At 34.7% G+C, this 23,211-nt stretch overlaps 1 protein-coding gene across 1 annotated transcript in view; it reads right to left on the bottom strand.

The window, feature by feature from the left end:
• The window catches only part of COL12A1 (collagen type XII alpha 1 chain), a 113,770-nt gene that overhangs the window by 68,254 nt on the left and 22,305 nt on the right, over positions 1-23,211 (bottom strand). Inside the window, exons 10-16 of the mRNA XM_081035110.1 lie at positions 22,596-23,198; positions 21,188-21,460; positions 18,812-19,084; positions 16,916-17,188; positions 7,908-8,180; positions 1,475-1,741; positions 821-1,013 (exon numbers count right to left, since the gene is read on the bottom strand). Of these exons, the coding sequence (XP_080891236.1) occupies positions 821-1,013; positions 1,475-1,741; positions 7,908-8,180; positions 16,916-17,188; positions 18,812-19,084; positions 21,188-21,460; positions 22,596-23,198 (2,155 nt within the window). The remainder of the gene's footprint in view (positions 1-820; positions 1,014-1,474; positions 1,742-7,907; positions 8,181-16,915; positions 17,189-18,811; positions 19,085-21,187; positions 21,461-22,595; positions 23,199-23,211) is intronic.

Here is a 23,211-nt window from a genome sequence, read left to right as displayed (position 1 = left end):
CATGTCAGGGAAAGATCAGGCTCTTTATTCTTACTGCTTCTAAGCAATGGTCTATAAGAAAATAATGTAAATGTTGTACCTTGCCAGGTAACATAAAGCTCCTAGCACAATGCTCGGCACATGGTAGGCTCAATAAATTTCATCCTCCTTATTCTGATTAAAGTAAATAGCAAGCATTTATACAGATTTCAATATCGTTGAATGAATGGTTGAAACAAATAAACTGTCCAAAAGGCATTGCACAGTAAGCCATTCTTTTTACTGTAATGAATGTAGGGTGCTGTTCAAACTCAAATTTCCTTGTTTTCCACTGCACAGCCTGAAGCAAGACTTTTAATCAGCCCACCCTTCCCCAATCCTGCCAGCTGGCACCAAGCACAAAGTCCTGCCTTTTCTCTCCCATGGCCCACCCTGGAAGAGGATTCACACTTGGAATCAGCGTGAGTCACCTGGGCCTTTCCAGAAGGCAGGGGATACCCCACAATTCCACAGGGCTGGTTAGGTACAAGCTGCTTTTGGTAAAATCGTGTAATATGGATGTTAATTTTTTTAACTCAGGGTGTTATTGAAAAAAATGACATCCCTGACCACTTAATAACAAAAATGTTTAAAACATTTTTTTAAAAATCTGCATAGACCTAAATTCTGTTGCTAGATTCTGAATCCTTAACTTCAGCAGCATCAAGAATAAGAAAGCAACTTCAACTGATTTTAAAAAACTGCTGGCAAACAGACACATAACTGATTATCTGTGTCAGGCCTATTAATTTACATAAGTTAGTCAACCTTTTAACACAAACCAAATATAGTTCATTCCTACCTAAGTTCCTCCAAAACAACTGTATTGTCATATGGTCCAACCACTAACTCCCCCAGTCTTCTGTCATCCCCTGTAGGGTGGAATGTGACTTTATAACCTTTCACTTCCCCAGGGGCAGGCTCCCAAGTCACTCGGAAGCTCGACATGGTTGGGTCAGATGTTTTGAGGTTTCTGGGTGACTTAAATCGAGAAGCTGCAAGATAAAAAGATTTTAAAGTATTATCCATAAGATTACACTTTGGGTTTTGTTTTTTATTAGCCCTTACAATAATAAATCAAATTAGAAATATCTAAGTCACATACATGAGAATCATCACAAAGATAACACTTCAAAATGTGTATTTATAAAAAGATTAAGTCTGGTAGCACGACATATAATACCCAATAAAAGTCCTGATTAATAGAATGATACCCAAGTGGAGGTGTAAATAATTCTCACAGTTCAGAAGATTAGATTATCATTAGAATATTAATATGTACAATCGTTTTACCAGGAACTAGACTGGCAAAAAATATGCTAATTAGGCATCCTATGTAATTATTCTAATTTAATTTGTTGCAGAATTAATTTTAGACATTTACAAATAAAGTAGATGTATTAAAGTCTCCCTTTAAAATATGACATACTTTCCCCCAAAAAAAATTATTTTGTACCTGTTGTTCCTGATCCTTGCCTAAGCTTTCCTTCTCCTGTCTTGTAAATTGGAAGAACTGTGATGTCATATGTGGTCTGGGGTTTAAGTCGCTTTAACACTGTTGAGGTGACTGTGGGTGGCACTTTAGCAACCATTTGTCTTCCTCCCCCACGGGGGCGATATACAACACGATAGTTGATGACTTTCCCTGGTGCTGGTTTCCAGGTAACTCTCATTGTGTTTTCTGTTTCTTCATCCACTTTCAAAGTTTTTGAATCTTGCGATACTGTGAGATAAAAGGATGGTTTACCATGTTGAAAGAAAATATACATATCCCACTTATGTGAAAAGAAACTATCTGTGGTTTCTTAAATATGTACACTATTCTCTTGCTGAGCATTGTGATCGCTTGTAAATTCATGATGGCGTGTGAGCTTAATCTCAGTGAGATCACAGTAAGATGTTTTTCTTTAACTGGCTAGTAAATAAAAAATGGAAGTTCATATTGCACGGATTTCCTACTTGCATTCTAGAGACCTTAGTAAAGAAAATATCCATTTCTGGAGATAAACTTTTAGAATTTTTATTATGTTACCATCTGTAAAGAATTCCTGTAGCAATCATGCTGTGGGGAATACTAAAAGTCACGAATGTGAGATCAGAAGTATCACGTGGATCTTTTCAGAAAAAGGTACAAACAACTAGCCAGAATGAATAGTTCACACTATTCTTTGCGATTGTCACAAACATGTAAGACTATGAAAACAAAGGAGTAGGGAACTTTAACACATAAAAATATCTCAAGGGCTCTAAAGATAAATTGGTAAACACTGAGTGTTTTAGGACGCACTATATGTAAAAAGTGTTTAATAATATGTAATCAATGTTATTTATTAAATTATCTTTTACTAATATTTCACAATTATTAATAATTATATCAGGAACAGGTCATCAAATATCCACAAATAGCCAACATATCCCTTTTCTTATACATAATTAGGATTTATAAGCAGGATCATTTCGTTCAGTTCAATAATCTTAGCCTTCAAAATCCATAAGCATTTTCTATAGGAAGAAACTAAGCTGAAAGAAACACTGCAAAGAATCTTTCTTGATTCTAAGAGAAACATTTGTGTTCAAATGGGCAGGGACCACTTGAAACAACCAAAAATCTGAAAAAACTAAAATGTACATATACAGATAAACATTTTTCAGACATTAGACATCAAGCAGCACAGAACAGTGATCCCTGAGAGATGGAAAGCAAATGAAAGTGCGCGTTATGATTGCCCTAGCTTATTGTTGGAGAGGGTTTCCAACCTCAGTACAGGAAGGGGGGACCCCTATGGAGCCTGGTAGTGTTCCTTATTTGAGAAGGTAGTTTTGTAAGTCTGGAGAGCCCAAAGCACCTAGAACTTGCAAAGCAGAGAACTGTAGAGGAGATGGTGTTATATGAGTACAGAGAAGAAGCTCCAAAAAAGTCCTCCTTGAGCCTTCAACCCAGTACTAATCAGTACATAGATATGGGGTCTGAGAATTAAGTTTGCAAACTTGTTGCAATGATGTTGCTAACCTTTTTTGATATCAGAGGCATTATTCATTATGAATTTCTACCAACTGGACAGACAGTTAACCAAGTTTACTATTTGGAAGTGCTGAAAAGGCTGCATGGAAAAGTTACACGAAAATGACCTAAACTTTTCACCAACAATTCATAGCTCTTACATCACAACAATGCACTAGCTCACACAGCACTGTTTGTGAGGGAGTGTTTAGCCAGTAAATAAATAACTGTATTGGAACACCCTCCCTACTCACCTGACCTGGCCCCCAATGACTTCTTTCTTTACCCAAAGGATAAAGGAAATATTGAAAGGAAGACATTTTGACGACATTCGGGATGACAGCTCTGATGGCCATTCCAGAAACAGTTCCAAAATTTCTTTGAAGGGTAGACTAGGCACTGACGTTGGTGCACAACTTCCCAAGGGGAGTACTTTGAAGGTGATCATAATGATATTCAGCAACAAATATGTAGCACTTTTTCTAGGATGAGTTCGCGAACTTAATTGTCTGACTTCATATGAGAAAACTACTGGAAACCAGGGAAAGAACCACCCAAAAAGGAAGAGAAGGAGCAATTCTGACTTCCCGCAAGGCCAGAAATGCTCCCCCTAACCAAAGCAGAAAACCTCAAAATTCTCAGAGCATGATGTACTCAGGAGGTTATTGTCTCAGTAATAGGGCAAAATTAGGCCTAAACTAAAAGTTTCTCTAGTCTGACTTTAATAGAGCATAAAAGAAAGCTTCAAAAAGATCAAACTATTTTCAAGTAACTTAACTGCTTCCAGAACAAAGCTTAGGAATGTTTATAAGAATATAAAAATATCTGGCACCCAAAAAACTAAAATACACTATGTCTGGTATCTAATAAAAATTACCAGGTATTCAAAGAAGGAAAAAAATATGACCCATGTTATACACTAAATGATTGCATCACCCCAAAATGCATATATTAAAGCTTTAATGGGATGGTATTTGGAAATAGAACCTTTGGGGAGGTAATTAAGATTAAATGAGGTCATAAGGGTAGGGCCCTAATCTGATAGGATTTGTAAGAGAAAGAGAAGATACCAGAGTGTTCACTCTCATTCTCTCTCTCCCTCTTCCTCTCTCTCTCTCTCTCTCTCTCTCTCTCTCTCTCTCTCTCTCTCTCTCTCTCTCCCTCCGTCCCTCCCTCCCTGCAAATATAGACCAAGAACAGGCCATGTAAGGACATAGCAAAAGATTGTCATCTGCAAGCCAAGAAGAGAGTCTCACCAGAAATCAAATTCTGACAGAACTTTGATCTTGAACTTCCAATCTCCAAAACTTTGAGAAAATTAATTTCTGTTCTTTAAGCCTACAGTCAATGGTATTTTGTTATGGTAGTTGGAATTGACTAAGAAAATCCATAATAAGAGCAAAAATCAACCAATAAAAACAGAATTAGAAATAACATATATGACTTAATTATTCAAAATGGATATTAAAATTATATTTTATATGCTAATGATGATAGAAGAAATATTAAGCATGGTGAGTAAAGACATAGAACATACAAAAGACTCAAACCAAACTTCTGTAACTGAAAAATGCACAGAGTGGCATTAACAGCAGATTAGAAATTGTAGAAATGAGATTAATGAACTTGATGACATGATAATAGAAACTACCTACCCAAAATGAAACCCAAGGAAAGAAAAGAAAAGAAAAGAAGATTGAAAAACAGAACAGTACAACAGTGAACAATGTGATAACTTCAAGACTAATGTACATATAATTGGAGTACCTCAAGAAAGTGGGTGTGTAATAAATAAAATATTTAAATAACTAATGGCCTAAATATTTTTAAATTTTACAAAAGTATAAATCCACAGATCCAAGAAGTTCAATGAACTATAGGCATAGGAAACGAAGAAAACTACACCAAAGCATAGCATAAGTAAATTGCTTTGAAATCGTTGTTAAAAAGAAAATGTTGAAAGTAGCCATATAAACAAAAGATACATTATGTATAGAGGACAAAAATGAGAATAATAAAATAGGTAAAGAAATTTAATATATGATTGTGAGTTATGTTTCTGAGAGATGTAAAAGTATAATTTCAACTAAGAATAAATTGGTTCGATTTTTTATTTTAGGGTTTAAAAAAACTAAAAGAATTCTCAGCCAAGTGTCTTACTTTCTGGAAATATTAAAATTTATTCAGATTAATTTTCAATTATCTATTATTATTCTCCAGGTGAGTGAACTATTAAAAGAAAAAAAATGTATATTTTCAAACAAAAGATGTAAAGACTTTATGTATGGTTTTGAAAATAGTATGGAAAAGAATGGTATACAGAACAACTTATTTGTATTATTACAAATTTTCACAAATATCGAATAATTTGATGTGTATCTAATACGTTTCTAAAAAATATTGTGCTAAATGTTTTCTGATCTCTTGTTTCTATCTTAATTTTTTATTCAGTGGAACAAGACACTTCTTACACAAAATTCTGAATTACACACAATTCAGAATTGAGGAAAATTACCATTTAAATCTTATAAGTGTTGGTCTGAAAAGAAACCTATGTTCCCAAAAGAATGGCATCCCAAACTTTAAAATTTTCCCAAAACTAAATATGTTAATAAACAGTCAAATGTTGTACTTCATACCTTGAAGTGCTTCAAAGATTTCAATTATATTCCTGCCTTTGATTCTTTAGATAAAGGAATTGAAGTTAAATAAGGTACAATATACCTTATCCTACTCTTAAAGAAAAACTATGGATTTTAGGGAGAAATTTTTAAAAGCCTTGTTGGCTTCCCACAAGTAGAAAGCAAGCTTTTTAACTTTATTGATAGGCAGCCACATGATATAAAAATGCTGTAACACTCACATTGTAAGTTCTTTCCGTGTCTTAGGAACTCTCACAAAATGCTTTCCAACACCCACTGTACCTCTGCTAAACCAGCTGCCATAAATTGGAGGGCTAATAGAAAGTTTCTCATCTGCTGGCTTTCTAGCCACAGTTCACGGTTTTCATACTATCAGCAGTCTGCATACCATGTCTCTGAGTTGAAAGCGATTCTGAAAATATTTACAAAATGTTCCCTTGGACGTTTATCAGAAACTCTAAGAGCCTGACCTAGTGACTCTGCCCAGTTATCCACACTTTAGGATTCATCCACCACCTAAATACCACATCTGACTCAGCTTGCTCAAAGTACTTTCTAAACTGCTTTACTTTCCACAGAGAGAACAAAGTAAAACACAGCAACAAAATGGTACTAGAACAAAGAAAAGTTCCTGGCTTCTCTCACAGCTGCTTAAATGTTTGAGCAGGTTGCCTGTACTCTAAAAAATGTATGTTTCATTCCTGCCTAGTCTGCTCCTAGTTCAAAAGAGGCCTTTCTGTTCACACATCTTTAAATGAATCAATTAGCCACTGAAAATTTGTTAGAAGCCCAGCTACTTAGAACTGAAAGATTATTTAGGATTTCTGCTTACACACTTGCTTTTGGCTAAAACGTCCCTTGTAGAGATTTACAATTCTAAATAAATATCTGAAGACTCAGTCTATTTAGAAGAAGACACAGTGGAGGAGAGTTTTTGAACAAGCGTCCCTTTACTCTAAATACATATACTTTTATAATTTCTCAGCCACATAAATTGTATCTTTACTCCTACAAATAAATTTATTTATATGTGTCATATCTGGCCTAAATTCACAACATGACTTCTTTCTATAACAAATGAATTTCTGCCAGAAATAGAGATGAATTTCTGCCAACTTCTTAAACATCTGAATATATTATTCAGACAGAAGATTTCATTTACTATTAATACTATGTAAACCAATCATATGAATATTTGAGAAATATGCCTTTTCATGTATTTAAATTTCCTATAAGGATTTTTATTTTTTTCAATATCATTAACTTTGACACAAATTTAAGCTTAGTCATAGCCTACTGAGTTTGCCAGTGATTAAAAAGAAAAGATGACTTCTTCAGACAACTCAGATGAAAAGATTTTAAGGATAACTTAAAATCAAGACTTAGGATTTAATTGAAATTGTTCATTGCCAGAAAAATCACCCAATTTCTCCACTTCTTTCTAATAAAAGAAAATGCAAGGATTCCCTATTCTGTCTTCTTTTCCTAATTTTTTTCCCAAAACAGAAGGAATACATATTTCTCCTATAAATTTTGAGAAATGCCCATGATTAACAAATGACTTTTTAGGAAAGATAATTAAGAAATGTTGACACATATTTCACCAGACAGCTAATAATGAATGATGATACATCATTCAAAATTATTTACAAGAAGAATATTAATGAGATTAAGGTAAACCATTGCCACCAGAAAATTGAGACTTTTGATTTAACCTTACCAACTACAGTCGGAATAAAGTAAAGAATCTAGGATTAGTGTATAACAATCATAGTCTCAATAGCCACTATCACTTATCAACCATCTCTCAGTGGCGAGGCACTATGCTTGGTACTTTGCACATTGTTATTTCAATCCTCAGAACTGTAAGAGACTGCATTCTACAGATTAGGACACTGAAGCTCAAAGATTAAGTAATTTGCTGAAGGTCATATAGCTATAAATGTGCCAAATTCTGTCTTCATAGCTCCTGATCTTTTTATTAGTTCAGTTTCTTATCTAGTTGATCATTCTGAGAGTGAGAGAGAAAGAGGGAAATAGGTAGTGGGAAGGGATTCAATATTTCACATTTTGTTAAAAACTTTAGATACTAATCAAAGCTGAATTTAAACCATATTCTTTATAGGTCCTAATGTTTTAGTACTCAATGATCATATCAAAAAAAAAAAAATGCAAGTGGTTCAGCTTCATATCACTTAAGTTAGGTAGCACCAATACACACCAGACACATTTGTAATGTTACCTACATTCAGTTGTGGCTTCTCCATTCAAAGGTTCTCCTTCTCCACTGCTGTAAACTGCAAATACTGAAAGTTTGTATTTGGTCTCTGGCTGCAGATTTTCTATCACAGTATGAATTGCATCTCCAGGAAGACTTTTCTCTCCAGCCTCAACATCATCATAAAGCGATTTCCACGAGACCCTGTAACCACGAACCATTCCTGGAGCAGACGTCCAATAAGCCCCAACTGATGTGTCAGTGATATCTTTAGTAATTAAATCCCGAGGTGAACCACGTTCTAGAATAGAAATTAAAGGAGAATCGTTTTTTAATGCCTACTAGATATGTAAATATCCCTACCTCCTGGTAGATATCCTAACTTGCTGGACTCAAATTCAGCTTGTCTAAAGTTGCTCATTTCTTCTTTCTGAGTTCTCTGTCCTGTTCTGTCAGTGGAACAGATTGATGGAATAAAACTTTAGAGTTATATATGCTTCCAGTCGATCACCCTGCCCCCTATATATCCAGTCAGATTGTAAGGTCCTTCAGCGCAAGGACAACATCCAAGTATGAAGTATACGCCTAACAGAAGTATATGCCTAACAGAAATTTTTCCAAAGAAAAAAATGCATCTAAATCCAAAAATTTTACCACATTTCACTCCACCTTATGACATAGCCCATTGTTCACAAAGATCTTTGTTTCTTTACCATCATATTTTCCTCTCTGATCTAATTTAAATAAGCTCAATTTCAATGTATGATTTACAATAACTTCAACAATTTCCTATCACTTACAAATCTCAATTCTAACAATCATTTTTTGGTGGAAACTTTATTTGTTCAATCAGTTAAAAAAGTAGAAGTGCAAACTTTCAATACAGCTTACCCCTAGTGAAACCAAAAACCACCAATTCTTCTGGAAGGCTTAAAAGCGATTAGTCATCAAAATAAAACACACTACTTGTTTTAGCTGATTGAAAATGTCTGCTACTAAATTTTGGCTCTTTCATTCAAAAAAAAAAAAAATACAACCCAAGTGGAAAAATATAGAAACCTCAACTTAATAGGAGGCACAGATGCCTTCCAATAAAACCCTCACTTTCCATAATTTAAATGTAAGTTAAATATACAGGTCACTTTATATTGGCTACCTTTTCTAGGGTTTATGCCACAGTGTGACATAAATACAAAACTCTCTGCTTCTACAGCATACATTTTACCACTAATTATATATTCAAGCTAATGATATACAATGCTGTTACAAGAATTTGGAAGGCTATTATTTTATTTGAATCAAAGAAAAAAATGAATACCTTAAAGATACCCATAATTAAACAATTAAATTTCAGTACAAAAAGTAAAGATAACAACAAATGAAAAAGATATCTGGGTGAACAAAAACGTATCACACATGGTAGAATTTGGAGGGGAAAAATAAACAAAACAGGAGCTGGGCATCATACCAGAACCCCAAGCCCAAATGGAAAATTCTAATCCATTATAAATAACTCTAACTGCTGACAAGACATTTCATCTCTAGAGGGAAATTAGTTACATATTTCACTGTAACCAAGAATACTTATTTTCAAGAACATGTTGACTTTTTTTCCCTAAGTGCTTGAGACTAATTCTCAACTAAAGCTCTTCTTTACCTGTATTTGCTACTTAAATGGCCACACATCTTTATATTTTCTCTACTTACTGGAATACAAACAAACTGTTTCTATGGTTTGGTTTGATTTCGTTGTTTTTTTATTGATTGATCGATTGATTGATTGATCATTGATATCCCCACAAATGGTCTCTAAGGTTTACATGTGCACACATGTTTCTTTTGCTTGAAATGTAGCCTTTTTTCCTAGGCTTCTTTTCTCCTAAATTACCTAAATTGCAGTTAGAAACAGCTGGTGTGAAATAATTGTACTGAAAATTGACTTTGTATTTAAATGAGCTAAAAAAAACACATTAATGACATTCCAAAAAATATATAAGACAAAAATAAAGTTAGGAGAATGTGGGCATTATCTTCCAAATTAACACTGGAGTAATGTATAAACAATGTTTTTAGTTTCTAGTCTCCCCAAAGGTTGTGCTTCTCAGCCTGTTTTCCTTTCTACTTTCTACAGCACTGCATTTGTGACATTGTTTATTTCCATGACAACAGATACCAATTTCACAAACAGAGCCTGGTGATTTTGCTGTGAGAAAAATAATAGGAAGATAATTGTGTTTGAAGCAAAAATACATCCACAAAAACATTTCTGGGCTACAAACAAAAGGAGCTTAGATCACTAGACATGAATTTCCCATGAATTTTAATAAACTATTTTAACACTCTCAAGACTTATGAAGTAAGAACAAAGTACTAGTAAAATTGTAATAAAGACCTTTGTAATGTTTATCAATGTCCTGAAAAGAATCTGTAAAGATACAAATAAAATATCAACTGAAAGATATTCCTGAGTTCTAATTAATGGCATAACAACACTAAGTTGAGTGAACGCTAAATTCCCTACTACTCAAAAAAAAGGCTCAAAGAACTGTAGTTTCTGCCTGTGTCACATAAAGGCATGACTTGCAGACACTGGTATTGCAATATTCCATGATTGATAATGACACAGAAATAAGGAATCCAAAACAGAAGAAAGACACCTCAATCCAGTAGCCAAAATTAAAAAGATAAACCACTCTAATGGGCTTCTATGTCAATCATTCAGTTTGATAAAAAGATGCCTAAATATTAAGTTTATACTATTGTCAAACAATTGAGAAACTTTTTTTCTGAAAAAAGGAAGAGGGTTGGGTATTCTAGCTGTTGAATGAGTCCCAGGGATTTTGAGAATATGATATAATCATGACAAGTAAATCTTAATAGATCCTATAACCCTTGAAGTTTTTTTTTTTTTTCTTAAATGGAATCTTGGCTTGGCCAAGTATTAAATCAAAAGATGAAGCTATTGGATTGTACCCTATGATATAATTGGCAGACTGCCAAGTGGCACAGCTGGTCTTGGAATTAGATGTGCAACAAGTTGAGCAGGTCACCAGCAGACTATATCACCTCCTAGGGCCCTGGGCAGCAAAATAACTGGACTGGACTTAGTTGGATATATAGAATCACCTGCAGAGCCAAAGACTAGACCATGCCCAAATCAGTTGAATATTCTATTCAACTGGAATATCTGGAGATATGCCTCAGCACTGATGCTTCTAAATCTTTTAAATCTCTTCTGTGATTCTAATGGTCTACAATTCTTTATTTTTTTCTCATTTCTTTTCCCTTCTTTCTTCTGCTTCTCTCTGAGGCCTCGAGAGGCATTTATTTTGAAGGTGTGCTTGCTTAATGTCTGAAGGAATCCTCATACTTGTTTTTTCTCTGAAATGGGGCTCCTTCAAACTAAAGACAGGTGTGGTGAAAGCAAAACTCTTCAAAACTGTGAACACAGTGATGCTATGTAGGACTGCTTGATGATTTATATATTGTTTGGGTCTGTGGCCATGCACAACAAATCACCCTTTAGATACTAGACTAGTCTAAAGGCTAACCCTCAGAGAAGTAAGAAGTTGTTTGAAGCTTCTCATCACATCATTTCCATCCCAAACACATGTGGGATGTTCAATGCTCTCGACTCCCCTGCATCCTTTCTAAAAAGGATATGGTTCTCTACACATGCTTCTTATTCAAGAGTTGATCATATTTTCCTGTGACTGAGGTTCAATCCAAGTGTTACCCAGCCAAGCATTTGGTTTGGTTTAATATATTGAATTGTAGGCTTTGTTCTCAATCTAAGAAACTTCAGACATCAGTAACTGCAGGAAGAGAATTATATGGCTTGGTTTGGTTAGATGGGGTTTGGGAAAGTCTCTTGTTAGCATTCCCAACAGGGAAGACGAAAGAGAGAGGAATAAGAAAGGAAAGATGTCAGAAGACCAGCCTGTAGCCTCTCTCCAAGAAAGGCAAAGCAATGGCGGCAGTGAACGAAAACCAGTTCCAGTAGACTTTTTGCCATTTTGTCATTACCTTTCCCTGAACCTGGATCCACTTCTGCTCTAGCAAAGGCTCCCTCCCTCCTTGAGTTCCTCCCTTCCCTCTGCCGCAAGATACAAATGTATGTTTTATGATGTTTTGGCTTGTTCAGTTTTTTTACCGAAGTGACATTGTTTTCAATAATATTTAATCTCATGGTTCTGAACTATATGTCTGTGCTTTGTATGTTACTTTTATCTCTGATAACAGAATTTCTGGCAATCATTTCAAACAAGTCCTCTTCTTTAGTGATGGTATGCCTTCATCTTTATTCCTTTGACTTCTTCTCAAAAGTTTTCCCTTCTACCCTATTCTCTTCAGTATAGTACCAGTACAGATATAAGGAATAATAATGCTTTTCTGTCATAAATTTAAACATACAAAATTCACCAGTTTTTTAAATTTTTATACATTTCCACTCCGATTATAAAACGTATTCACATATGTTCAGAAGGCATTTTTCTCGTGCCTGCTGGCGTGCATCTTTGTGCTGCTGCTGTGGGATGTAACACAGACAGGTGCATTTCTCATGATCTGAACATCCACAAGGGGTTGATTTCTACTTTTTTCCACATATGAGGCCAAAGAATTAATGCCTCATTTAAGTAACTTTCCTACGTTTCCTTAGCCCTTTTCCATTTGCTTTCTGAAAAGCAAATCATCGTCCAATTCAAATACAATTATAAAAGAAATTAGCCAATGATGATAACTGAAAAATTAATCATAATGAAATGAAACTGTATTTCATCTTATAGATTGTTCCAGCCAGCTTTCATTGAGTTTCACATACCACTTTCAAAAATAGAAGTTAAATTGAAAATGTAATGTAAACCCTCTTCTAAATCAATTTGTCTTTTCCGTTAGAGCTCAGCTAAAAAGTCATCCAACTTTCCATAGCAGAATACAGAAAACCTGCTTCTGGATAATGTTCATATGGAAACACACTTGATTTACTACCAATGAATTAGAGCCACCATTCAAAAGGACAAAGTTCACTATTGATAAGTTAATTACCTTAAGCAATACATATTTCTTAAAAACCTCTTAACAACTAAATCAGCCTTTGACCTCAAGGCCTGTGTGAGGTTTCTTTCATAATTATTATCTGTTCAATTTGATTTAGGTTTTTTTATGATGAGTCATTAATTCACAGAAAAGGAAATATTAATTACTGTTTGGTGATTGTGCTAAAGTTGCCTGGAAACGTCAGAGTTGTTATACCCAGAATGTATGATTTTTCAAATTATAAGACAGCAATAAATCTAGGAAAACATAGAGGCCTTGTTTAGTCCATCTTGGAGAGGCCCCATGCTACTCAACAGCATGCAGAAGAATTCCTTGATGTGCTAAAAACCTCATTGTAACAAAATGTCAGCTGAGTTAGCTTGGTTTGATGTACAGGAAGCCATTCATGTCTAGGACATTGGCAGGTTGCTATAGCAACTGAAACAAAGGAAATTCTGAAGTCATCTTTTCCATAGCCAAAAACAACACTCAGAATTAAAAAGCATTGAAATAAGTCAGAAAGAGTCAAGAACCATATGATTTCACTCATATATAGGATATAAAACTGAAAGGACAAACAAGTACAAGACAAACAAGCAAAAACTCATAGACACGGACAATAGTTCAGTGGTTACCAGAGGATAAGCGGGGAGGGAGAGAGTTAGAAGAGGGTAAAGAGCATCACATATATGGTGATGGAAGGAGATTTGACTTTGGATAGTGAACACACAATGCAATACATAGACGATGTGTTACAGAATTGTACATTTGAAACTTATATAATTTTATTAACCTACGTCACTCCAGTAAATTTAATTTTAAAAATTTTAATTAAAAATAAAAAGAACCATATTATTCCCAAACTGAAATTTTAATTCATTTGTGGTAAAACTCTGAGTTAAAATGGGCATTATTCATCTCAAGGTTTATAAGAACAGTTTTCCTTTCTCTAAACACTAACAGTGACAAGTTCTACAAAAACGTAAAGTGCATTTCCATGTACAACAGTGTTTTAGTAATCACATTAAATTTACTTTAACAACAACAACAGGAGAAAAAAAAAAAAAAAACAATGTAAATCAACCCTAATGGTTTGTGCTCAGATTCCTCTGAAGTTTGGATCTGAAATAGTAATAAACTCTGCCTTTGTGATTCTATTTCATTAAGTACGAGAGCCAACCATGAACTTCCCCAAAGCCAATGCTAATAAATCTCTCTTCCAGGGACAGGGGAATTTTCTGATCATTGGCTGCACTTCAACAAAGCACTAGAAAACAGATTCAAGTTAGGGATGGTTGTAGACCACACTAAATATTTTTTTAATTCTTTTTGAATTGAATTGAATGCACTTCAGGCAATCTATAAAATGTTCAACTTACAGAATGCTCTTGCCCACTAAGCCATGGCTCTGGATCGAAGAAACATTCCTTTAAGGTAGGCTCTTACCACCTCCACTCCCAAGAGAAAAACAGATTAGAAAAACAGCAGCCCTCAAAAGCAGTTGCCTGGCTCTGTTTCTGGGCTTTCCATTCCCTGCATTTACCATCATATCCTATTCCTGTATATGGTATGTGGGTTTGGCTGAGTTAATACAATAAAATGAAATGGAATAACCAGGGGCAAACATTTTCTATTTTTTTAATTTAGTCACAACTATGCTTTCACATATTTGTCAAGTTTACCACACATGATGCAATGGGATAAATATGTTAATAAAATCAGGCTGGCAGCATTTCATGTAATCCTTCACCATAGTAAAGAGCTTGGTGTAAATAGAAACAAAAATTTATAATTACAATGTACTTATGAATTAACTCTATTTTTAAAGTAAACTTGTAAATCATCTAGGTCTCCTCCTTCTCAGGAAATGAGAAGTAACTTTCAAAATTTATTTTACTTCCCATGTATCTCCCTTAGAGGTAATTTCTGATCAAATATGGGTGAGAACACACACTCACACAAGCACACAAGTTGGTAGATGTTCTATACCACTTGTGCAAAGCTACAAAATTATAAACAATTTAACTGTATAGCTAGCATAGAAAAAAACTCACAGCCCAAGAGAATGTGTTTCCTGTTCATTTGAAATGTGTATTTTGTTTTCTAAAGATTATTTATACATCATTCTTAGCAAAATTCCATAACTTTTAGAATCAAGAAGATTTTGATTGAGTATTAATATATTTTTGAAAGTAAGAAAAATCAGAGGGTTAAAAGATACAAGTAGGAGTTAAACAATTTCCAAGATATTCCTTATAAGGGAGAAATTTTTACAAGTATAAATAATATGCAGCTATTCTATAAAAAAATAAAAGCTCAAAAGTTTATCCCCAAAATAATCCTATGAACAATCTATGTTGAAAGATTGAGGAAAGCACATGAGAAAGAAAACTTCAAAAGGTCAAAAGAAAAGTACAAACTTCTCAGAAATTTTAGATGTTGCTCCAGATATAAAGATCACATGCTTTTGTTGTTTGGATTATGTCTCTGTGATTAAGGCAATTTCCATTTCTACCTCTAATTATTTTCACAACTTTAGTGTAGCCAATCAATATCTCTGAATATCTCTTACAAAAGCTTTATGTTTTAATATCAGTTCTAAAGTTAATGTTATTTCCTTTTGATACATTTTATAGACATATAGTACAAGCTTTAATTGCATTCTCCCATTTGATCTCCACAGTACGTCTGGGAGAAAGGGGTAACAATGGTCATCCCCTCTTTATAGATGGGTAAACTGAGGTTCCGAGAGGTTCCGAGAGGTTAAGGTCACATGGTTAAGAAGCCAAACCAGGACCCTTCTGGTCATCAGTATTTTACATACAGGTGCTTAATCTTTCATTTAAATCCTCTTCTAAAAATAAATTTCATGGACTATTGCAATTAAACTCCTAGATCACTATTAGAGATAGAATTTTAATTAGAATGTTTTTTATTTATTTGTTTTAATTCTTGACTACGTTTTGAAGTTTTATCCAAAACTGCCTGCTGTAGGCCTTGTCCCTGCTAATTAAATCATCTATAATCTTCCAAACTCCTGGATCCACCTAATTTGATGGATATTTTTTCTAATATCACTGTGACGTCACATCACAAAAGATATTTCAGATTCTTCTTCCTATGGTTATTTAAAATAAGTCATATGAAAGATGGTTATAATAAGAGGACAGCTATGCCTGATTTTCCATTTAGGCCCCCAACTATGATACTAACTTATCACTGTAACCATGCACCAGTATTTCTTTTTAATATTATATTCCATTCTCATTGTGGTTAAGTTAAATTTGTATTTTCTCTCTCTTACATGACTTACTTTGTAGTTATGGTGAGGTAACTCTAAGCTTCCATTATGTTTCAAAAGATCCAAAAAGATATGAAGTCTTCTGATAGATAATGAACTCTAGAGAACCAAGGAAAGGCTCCAGTCTTGTTGGTGGTTCTTACTAAGTACTGCATTAACTCTGAACTTTTAACACAGAACTGAATTTTGGAGGTTATTTGGAAAACAAACAAATGGAAACTTGGATTCTCATATTTCTCAAGCTGTTATGAATGTTTTTATGCATGGTGAATGAAGAGACACTGAGAGTCAAAATAGGGTTCCTGTGCCCTCCTGGGCGATGGAAGCAGCTGTTGTTACCTTGGGCAATTCAAACCCTTTTCATCCACAGGTGTTTCCCAAGGTCCCTTCCCACTCTGAGTGTCACACACCTATTCTCCAGTTAACCAACTCATGACATTATAGATATATTTCTAGGGTCTTATTTATGCACTGAGCTCCCCAATACACTTCTCCCTAGTCAAGTTAAATGTTTCAGTTGCTGACATTCTACATCTCATAATAAGAGGCGGTTTTATAGTTACTTATTTTTCAATACAGATTTCTTATAAGAGAAAGAATTGCACATTTCTAGATTTCATTCTCTGAAAACATTTTAAGCTTCCTAAATGCAATCACCAACAGGTTCAGGGATTTCTATAAAATATGACAGTAATTACCTTCAAGCGTTGTTCCTTCTCCAAAAAGGGTGTCTCCGGCCCCAGACGCATACAAGGCCGTCACAGATAAGGCATATTGTGTTCCTTCATTTAATCCTCTCAGCATGGTATTGGTTGTATCTCCTCTGACAGTGACCTCTTGAGTTTCACCTCCTGCCACTGGGGTATATGTGATGAGATACTGTTTCACTTTTCCTGGTGCTGCACTCCAAGATAATTTCATAGTTGATGTTGTAGGGTCAGAAACTCTTAAGTCTCTTGGGTTCCCTCTAACTTCATTGAAAGAAAAAAAAGTCATTATTTAATAAAATGACTTGAAAAACACTTCATTGTCTTATATGCATATCTGTGTATGAAATGAAATGTATGTCCTGGGTGATATTATGACAGTTGTAAATGTTAAGTAGCCAACAGGTTAAACATTTCTAAGTTGGGCCTTATATGTCAGAAGAAAGAAAGCAAGAGACATCCAATTCTCCTGTGTTTACACAGTTAAAACCTTTCATGTGAGAATCTGTCATGTAAAAACCTACAAGGTTTTCTGTAAAAGTGGAACAAAGCACTATAAAATGCCCATACGTTGATTATTATCACAATGTAGATTTTAACTCCTATAAGAAATCTTCAATAAAAAGGGTTTATTGGCACAATCCTAAGAACATCTAAATGTAAGGGCCAGGAAATACACTGATGTAATAAAATAACAGATTATAAAAATAATGCTGTTCGTAGAAAAAATATGTAAGAGAGGAAACAGCCTATGTGAGACCTAGGCTTGGGTAAAACTCGGGCTGCCCATCCCTTTGCAACTATGACGTTTGGCATTTCCTGACTTTACTGATAGAGTGGCCATGTCATCTCTAAAGGACCTCAAGGCAGCCAACCCTATGACGCTCTCCACTGGGCACATAACAGCCAGCCACTTTTACTCCAGAAAACAGAAAAATGAAGCGTTACTGGGTCTTTTTTGGTGCCCAGCACAAAGAACCCTAGATCCCCAAAAAGAAAGAGAAAAGGGAAGTAGTGACTTCCCAAAGGGAAGATAGCAGAAAGAAAGCAGGTAAAAACAGGAAGGGTCTGTGTAGGAAAGTCTAATTAGCTAGACTACAGCAAGAGGGAAGTAGTGATGCAGGCTCAGCTAAAATGAGTATTTCTTATGAATGCACAAGGACAATAAAGTCCACAAACAGGTTCACCATTCATTAGCAACATGTGTCTGAGTTGTTATTTAGTTTGCTTACCCTCAATTTCTTTGTAAAATGGAATAATAATAACTGCATAGACTCTATGCAGGGATTAAATGAGACACTATATATGAAAAGCTCTTTACACAGAACCTGAAACAAATAGATGCTCAATAACTGTTCATTATTGCTAATATGCTCTTATTGTTATATATTTTAAAACTTTGGAAATAGGGAATAAAATGAAAGATATGAATATCTTAATTTTCTCAATGAATAACATGTTAAATAATAATTTGCCACAAATATCAGAATCTATCCTAGAAGCCTAACCAAACCATTTAAATTAAAAACAGGCTAATATTTTAAAATCTTCCTAAAGAAGTAATATATAATCTGTTTCAATGGTGCAGAGTAGTTTTATTTTTAATCCCTAGTTGTCCTTAAATTTATATTAGAATACTTAATAGCATTATTTTTAAAAGAATATTTAGACCAAACCATAGCATTCAGGTTCTATTGACACAAATAAATGCTGTCATAAGCAAGTCAAAAATTTGAGTAACTCAAGTCTGAAAAGACTACAGTCTAAAATGACTCAGATAATTGAGACCAGATGTCTCACGGCTTGTAGTATCTGCATAGTTGTCCAAAGTCTCCCCTGCAGTCTAAGATTTTGGTTGTTGCCATATGGTCAGCATATTTCCGCTACCTTCCTCAGTGGCTGCATTTCCAGTCAACGGAGAGCCAGGTCCTGAGAAATATTCAGGAATTACAGAGACTTCATATTTTGTGTCTGGAGTCAGGTTCTCCAACGTTCTCCTCCTCTGATTGGCTGGAGTAGTAACTTCTTTGCTTTCTCCACCAGCAACTGGTCTGTATATAATTCGGTACCTTAAAACTCTCCCTGGAGCTTGAGTCCAGGTAATTTTAAAGCTATCTGTAGTCTCATCTGTCACTTTTAGGTTTCGAGGTGCTCCTTTCACTAAAATTAAAAAAAAAAAAGTTGATTTTATATGAAAAACACAAAACTAGATTTTGATCACTAAGTTACAGCATTTCTCTAAATAAACCCATGCACAATTTTTTGACAAATATCCTGGCTACCGCATTCATTTAGCCAGACATTAACCAGATTCTAATACAGCAAACAGATAAAATATCCATAAAGAGACTAAGTATTGATAGTTTTTAATTGAATAAATAAGTATGTAACAGTAAACTTTTAGAATCATAAATACTCTATCAAATGGTTAATTCATATTGATATAAAATTCAAGAATAAAAACAACTTGATTCTTCAAATATAAGTAACCAAGGCTTTCACTCTTACTAGATTTTTTTAGGAAAGTAGGAAAATAATACCTAACACCCAGGTCTACCATATTTACCCTCTTGAATGAACTGTCTTATCCAGTCAGTCCCACAACTAACTTTTTATCTATGTAGTCATTTGAGTTGGAGATAATTAGGCCATACATGTGTTGGACCAAACACATTATAGGTAATTAATGAATGCAAGTAAGGTCTAAATCTTGAGGCTAAATTGCAATATGGGTAACACCCATAGACTCACAGTCTTAAATAAAATTTTTATTAAATCCAAATGAGAATATCATTTGGCTTCGTGGTTAGTAAACATGTTTAAATGACCTATTTGTTTAATAGGAAATTTGTCCATAGGGACAACACATTCAGAAAATGAATAAAGGTTATTATCTTTTCAATCTACTGGGGTAGATTGCATTGCAATATGCCTGCATGCCCCTCACATACAATTAAAAGTTTACCTAAATATCCAACTCATCAATAGATCACTCCAGGGAGAAAGCAATTATATCTCTCAAGAAAAGAAAGAAATGGTAGTTGGCAGACTTGCACCCATGATTCATTTTATATGATAATGAAAGACTAAATTAGTCAAAACAAATGAGGCAAAAAAAAACTGACAGGTTTGAATACTGGCTCTGAAACTTAATAGATATGTAATTTGGAGCCTCAGATTATCCTACTGTAAAAATGTGACTACTTAAGGGATCATTGAAGTGGTTAAATGAGATAATTCATGGAAAACAATTGTCTTAGTACCTGACATATGGCAGGAGCTCTATAATTGCTAGTTTAATAAAGGTATTGAATCAGAAACTTCCTTATTGATTAAAGAAAATTAAATCACAGATTTCACTACAGGCAAATCGAATTGGAAAGATATTACCAAATTCTATTATGGTAGCTCAATAACCAAAAACCAGAGTGTATATGAATGTAGTTACCTCTACCCAAAAAACCCTTTTGACTTAAATTTCTTCTTGAGACATATTCCCATCCCCATTCCAAAATGCTGAAGAAAAAGGGCCAGGCTCATGAAGCAGCAATGTAGGCATTACAGAGAAGTTATCAGAAAACGAGAAATACCTAAAGATAGACTTCTAGATTATACAATCACAAAAATCATAAGATGAAGACACCTTAGGCCATTTAGTTTATTTTCTGATCTTCGGGTAAAAATATACCTAAACCATGCATAAAAGGAAAAGTCAATCTTATTTAAAAAAATCTTTCAGAGAAAAAAGCCTTTATCAGCAAAGTATGCCAATATGTACCTTCCCTGTCAGTAAATACTTCTTTGTAGCTATCTTGAATTTCTCAGTGCTGTTTCAGCCTCTTCTCTTATCCCCATTAAAAACAAGAACCGTTGACATCTCATAATATTCACTATATTTATCTTAAAGAATAACTGCCGGGTCTGAGTCCTCCTAACCAGGTTCATGTCAAATGTAGTGAAATGGACCAGAAAGTATTCTACTCTGTCCAGAAAAGAGAACACATCTAAACAAATACTGCTTAAAACATTTGGCAAAATGTGTATACCCATTATTTACAATAGCGAAAGGGTGGAAGCAACCCAAGTATCCATCCACGAGTGAATGGATAAACACAGCATGTAATATACATACAATGAAATATCATTCAACCGTAAAAAAAAAGGATATTCTGACACATACTAAACATGGATAAACTAAATGGTAACTTTGTTCTACAATAAATTGCTAGTTTGGGGAAAACAGTGACAGAAACCTCATCACACCTTCTTCAGTGGTCTCCTCTCCAGCTACGGGAATGCTGAAGCCATCCTCATACTCCGCAGTCACATTGACCAAGTACAGGGTCTCTGGCTTCAGGTTGTTGAGAATAACACTGGTGCTGGACGCTGGCTCCACCACTGTGACCTCATCATCCCCAGTAGCTTCCTTGTAGGTGATGTGGTAGGAAAAAACATTTTCTCCAGCGGGTGACCAATTGGTTTTGAAACTGTAAGAAGTCACCTCAGAAAAACTAAGATCCCTTGGAGGCACATATGCTATTTCAAAAAAAGAAAAACATAGTTTAAATTTTTTAGATCTATAAAGCAAAAATAGACTGAATGACTACATGTTTCTGAAATGCCTTATAGTCATTTGGGAGAGTGGTCATCGAGACCGATGTACTGAGTAAATATTCCGCACATGACCATTGAGAAAAGGCCTTTCACTTACAGACCTACAAGGAGGTCCTGATCATTTGTCTTGACCATTCATAATACTAAGTTATGTTGTTTAAGAGACTAACTAAAATTGAATTTGAATTTTGAGCTTCTTAAGACAAAGTAGTAATGGAATGGTCCTGCCTACAACTGGAATTTTAAATAGTAACAGACCTAAAATGAACTATCAAAATGTTCCCATTCATCCCCAACAATCGGATATTAATCTTTGGTAGTAGACAGGTATTTCAAAGTAATAATTAAGGAATTTTTCCTAACAAAAGAATATGTATTAAACTAAAACATAGGAAGAGACAATGTTTAAAGCATACAGCTGGTCCTCAGGGGACATTCAATGGAATTGAAGAGACAAGAGAGTATGAAGTTATTGACAAAACAAAGCAGTATATATGAATGTCAAATGACTGAAAGTGGTAAGTGCTACAGCACCAGAATAATAAAAAAGTCTTGATGAAAAAGATGAGATGTGTAACTGAATGCTGAAAAAAAGAATTTGGACAACTAAAATAAAAATAAAAAGAGGGATAAGGAATTCCAGATGTAAGGAATGATGCCCAAAAATGATCCCGGGAAGGGAATACGTAAGAGAATTCAAAGGTCCAGGATTATGCTCTAGTTGCCTTTGATTCAAAGGACCTAGCATCCAGCACACAGCAAGCACTCCATTAATGGTTTCACAGTTGCATATGACAAATAAGTGTGATAAAGCTGGTTCCTAGCCCTGCTTGAAGATCTCATATCAGAAACAGCTCATGACTCTGTAAAGCAAAAATGTCTAGGAGGAAGTTTTATCTCAGAGCTAAATAAACTAAGTTTCATAGCTTTCAATAACATAGGAAAGTTACTTTTTCCTATATATAAAAAGACTTGAAGACATATACTATCCACAATTTTAGAACTAGAAATTCTTTGTTTGTGAAGAGATAACTTTTACTCTACAAAGACTACTAACCTTTTTTCTTTATAGCTGCCAATTCTTGCTCAATTCTAAGGCAGATGGACTGTGTGAGTTCAAAAGATATCCTCTGAAAAGCGTCAAAATCTTCCACTGTAAACACATGGGTCTCAGCAGGTGGAGAGGCAATGGCTTCTAATTCTGAGCGAACAGCATCTTTCACACCAACTGCAAAGATTTCAACATCTGAATTCCTGAGTTTTATAGCAGGATCTCTGAAAGCATCTGAAGATTTCCCATCAGTGATAAGAATCATGACCTTTGGGACATTGCTTCTTGAGCCCTTGCTAGGCACAAATATTTTCTCTCTGACATAAGTCATTGCTTTTCCAGTGTTTGTAGATCCTCCTCTGTAGGGAAAGGTGTTTATTGCTTCAATTATATCTTCAACTTTGGTGAATTTTTCCAAAGTGAACTCAGTATGAGGATCCCGGCTGTACTGAACAAGACTTATCTGTACCCTATTTGGTGAAATCTCAAAACTTTTTATGAGAACTTCCAAAAAGGCTCTAACTTTAACAAAGTTGGCAATCCCGATGCTATAGGAACCATCAACCAAAAACACAATATCAGCTTTTATATCCACACCACGTGAGCATTCTGTAAAAAGAAA

This window comes from Rhinolophus hipposideros, assembly GCF_964194185.1.
Source record: "Rhinolophus hipposideros genome assembly, chromosome: 3".
Taxonomy (NCBI): Eukaryota; Metazoa; Chordata; class Mammalia; order Chiroptera; family Rhinolophidae; genus Rhinolophus; species Rhinolophus hipposideros.
This window is presented reverse-complemented; position numbering and strand designations above follow the sequence as displayed.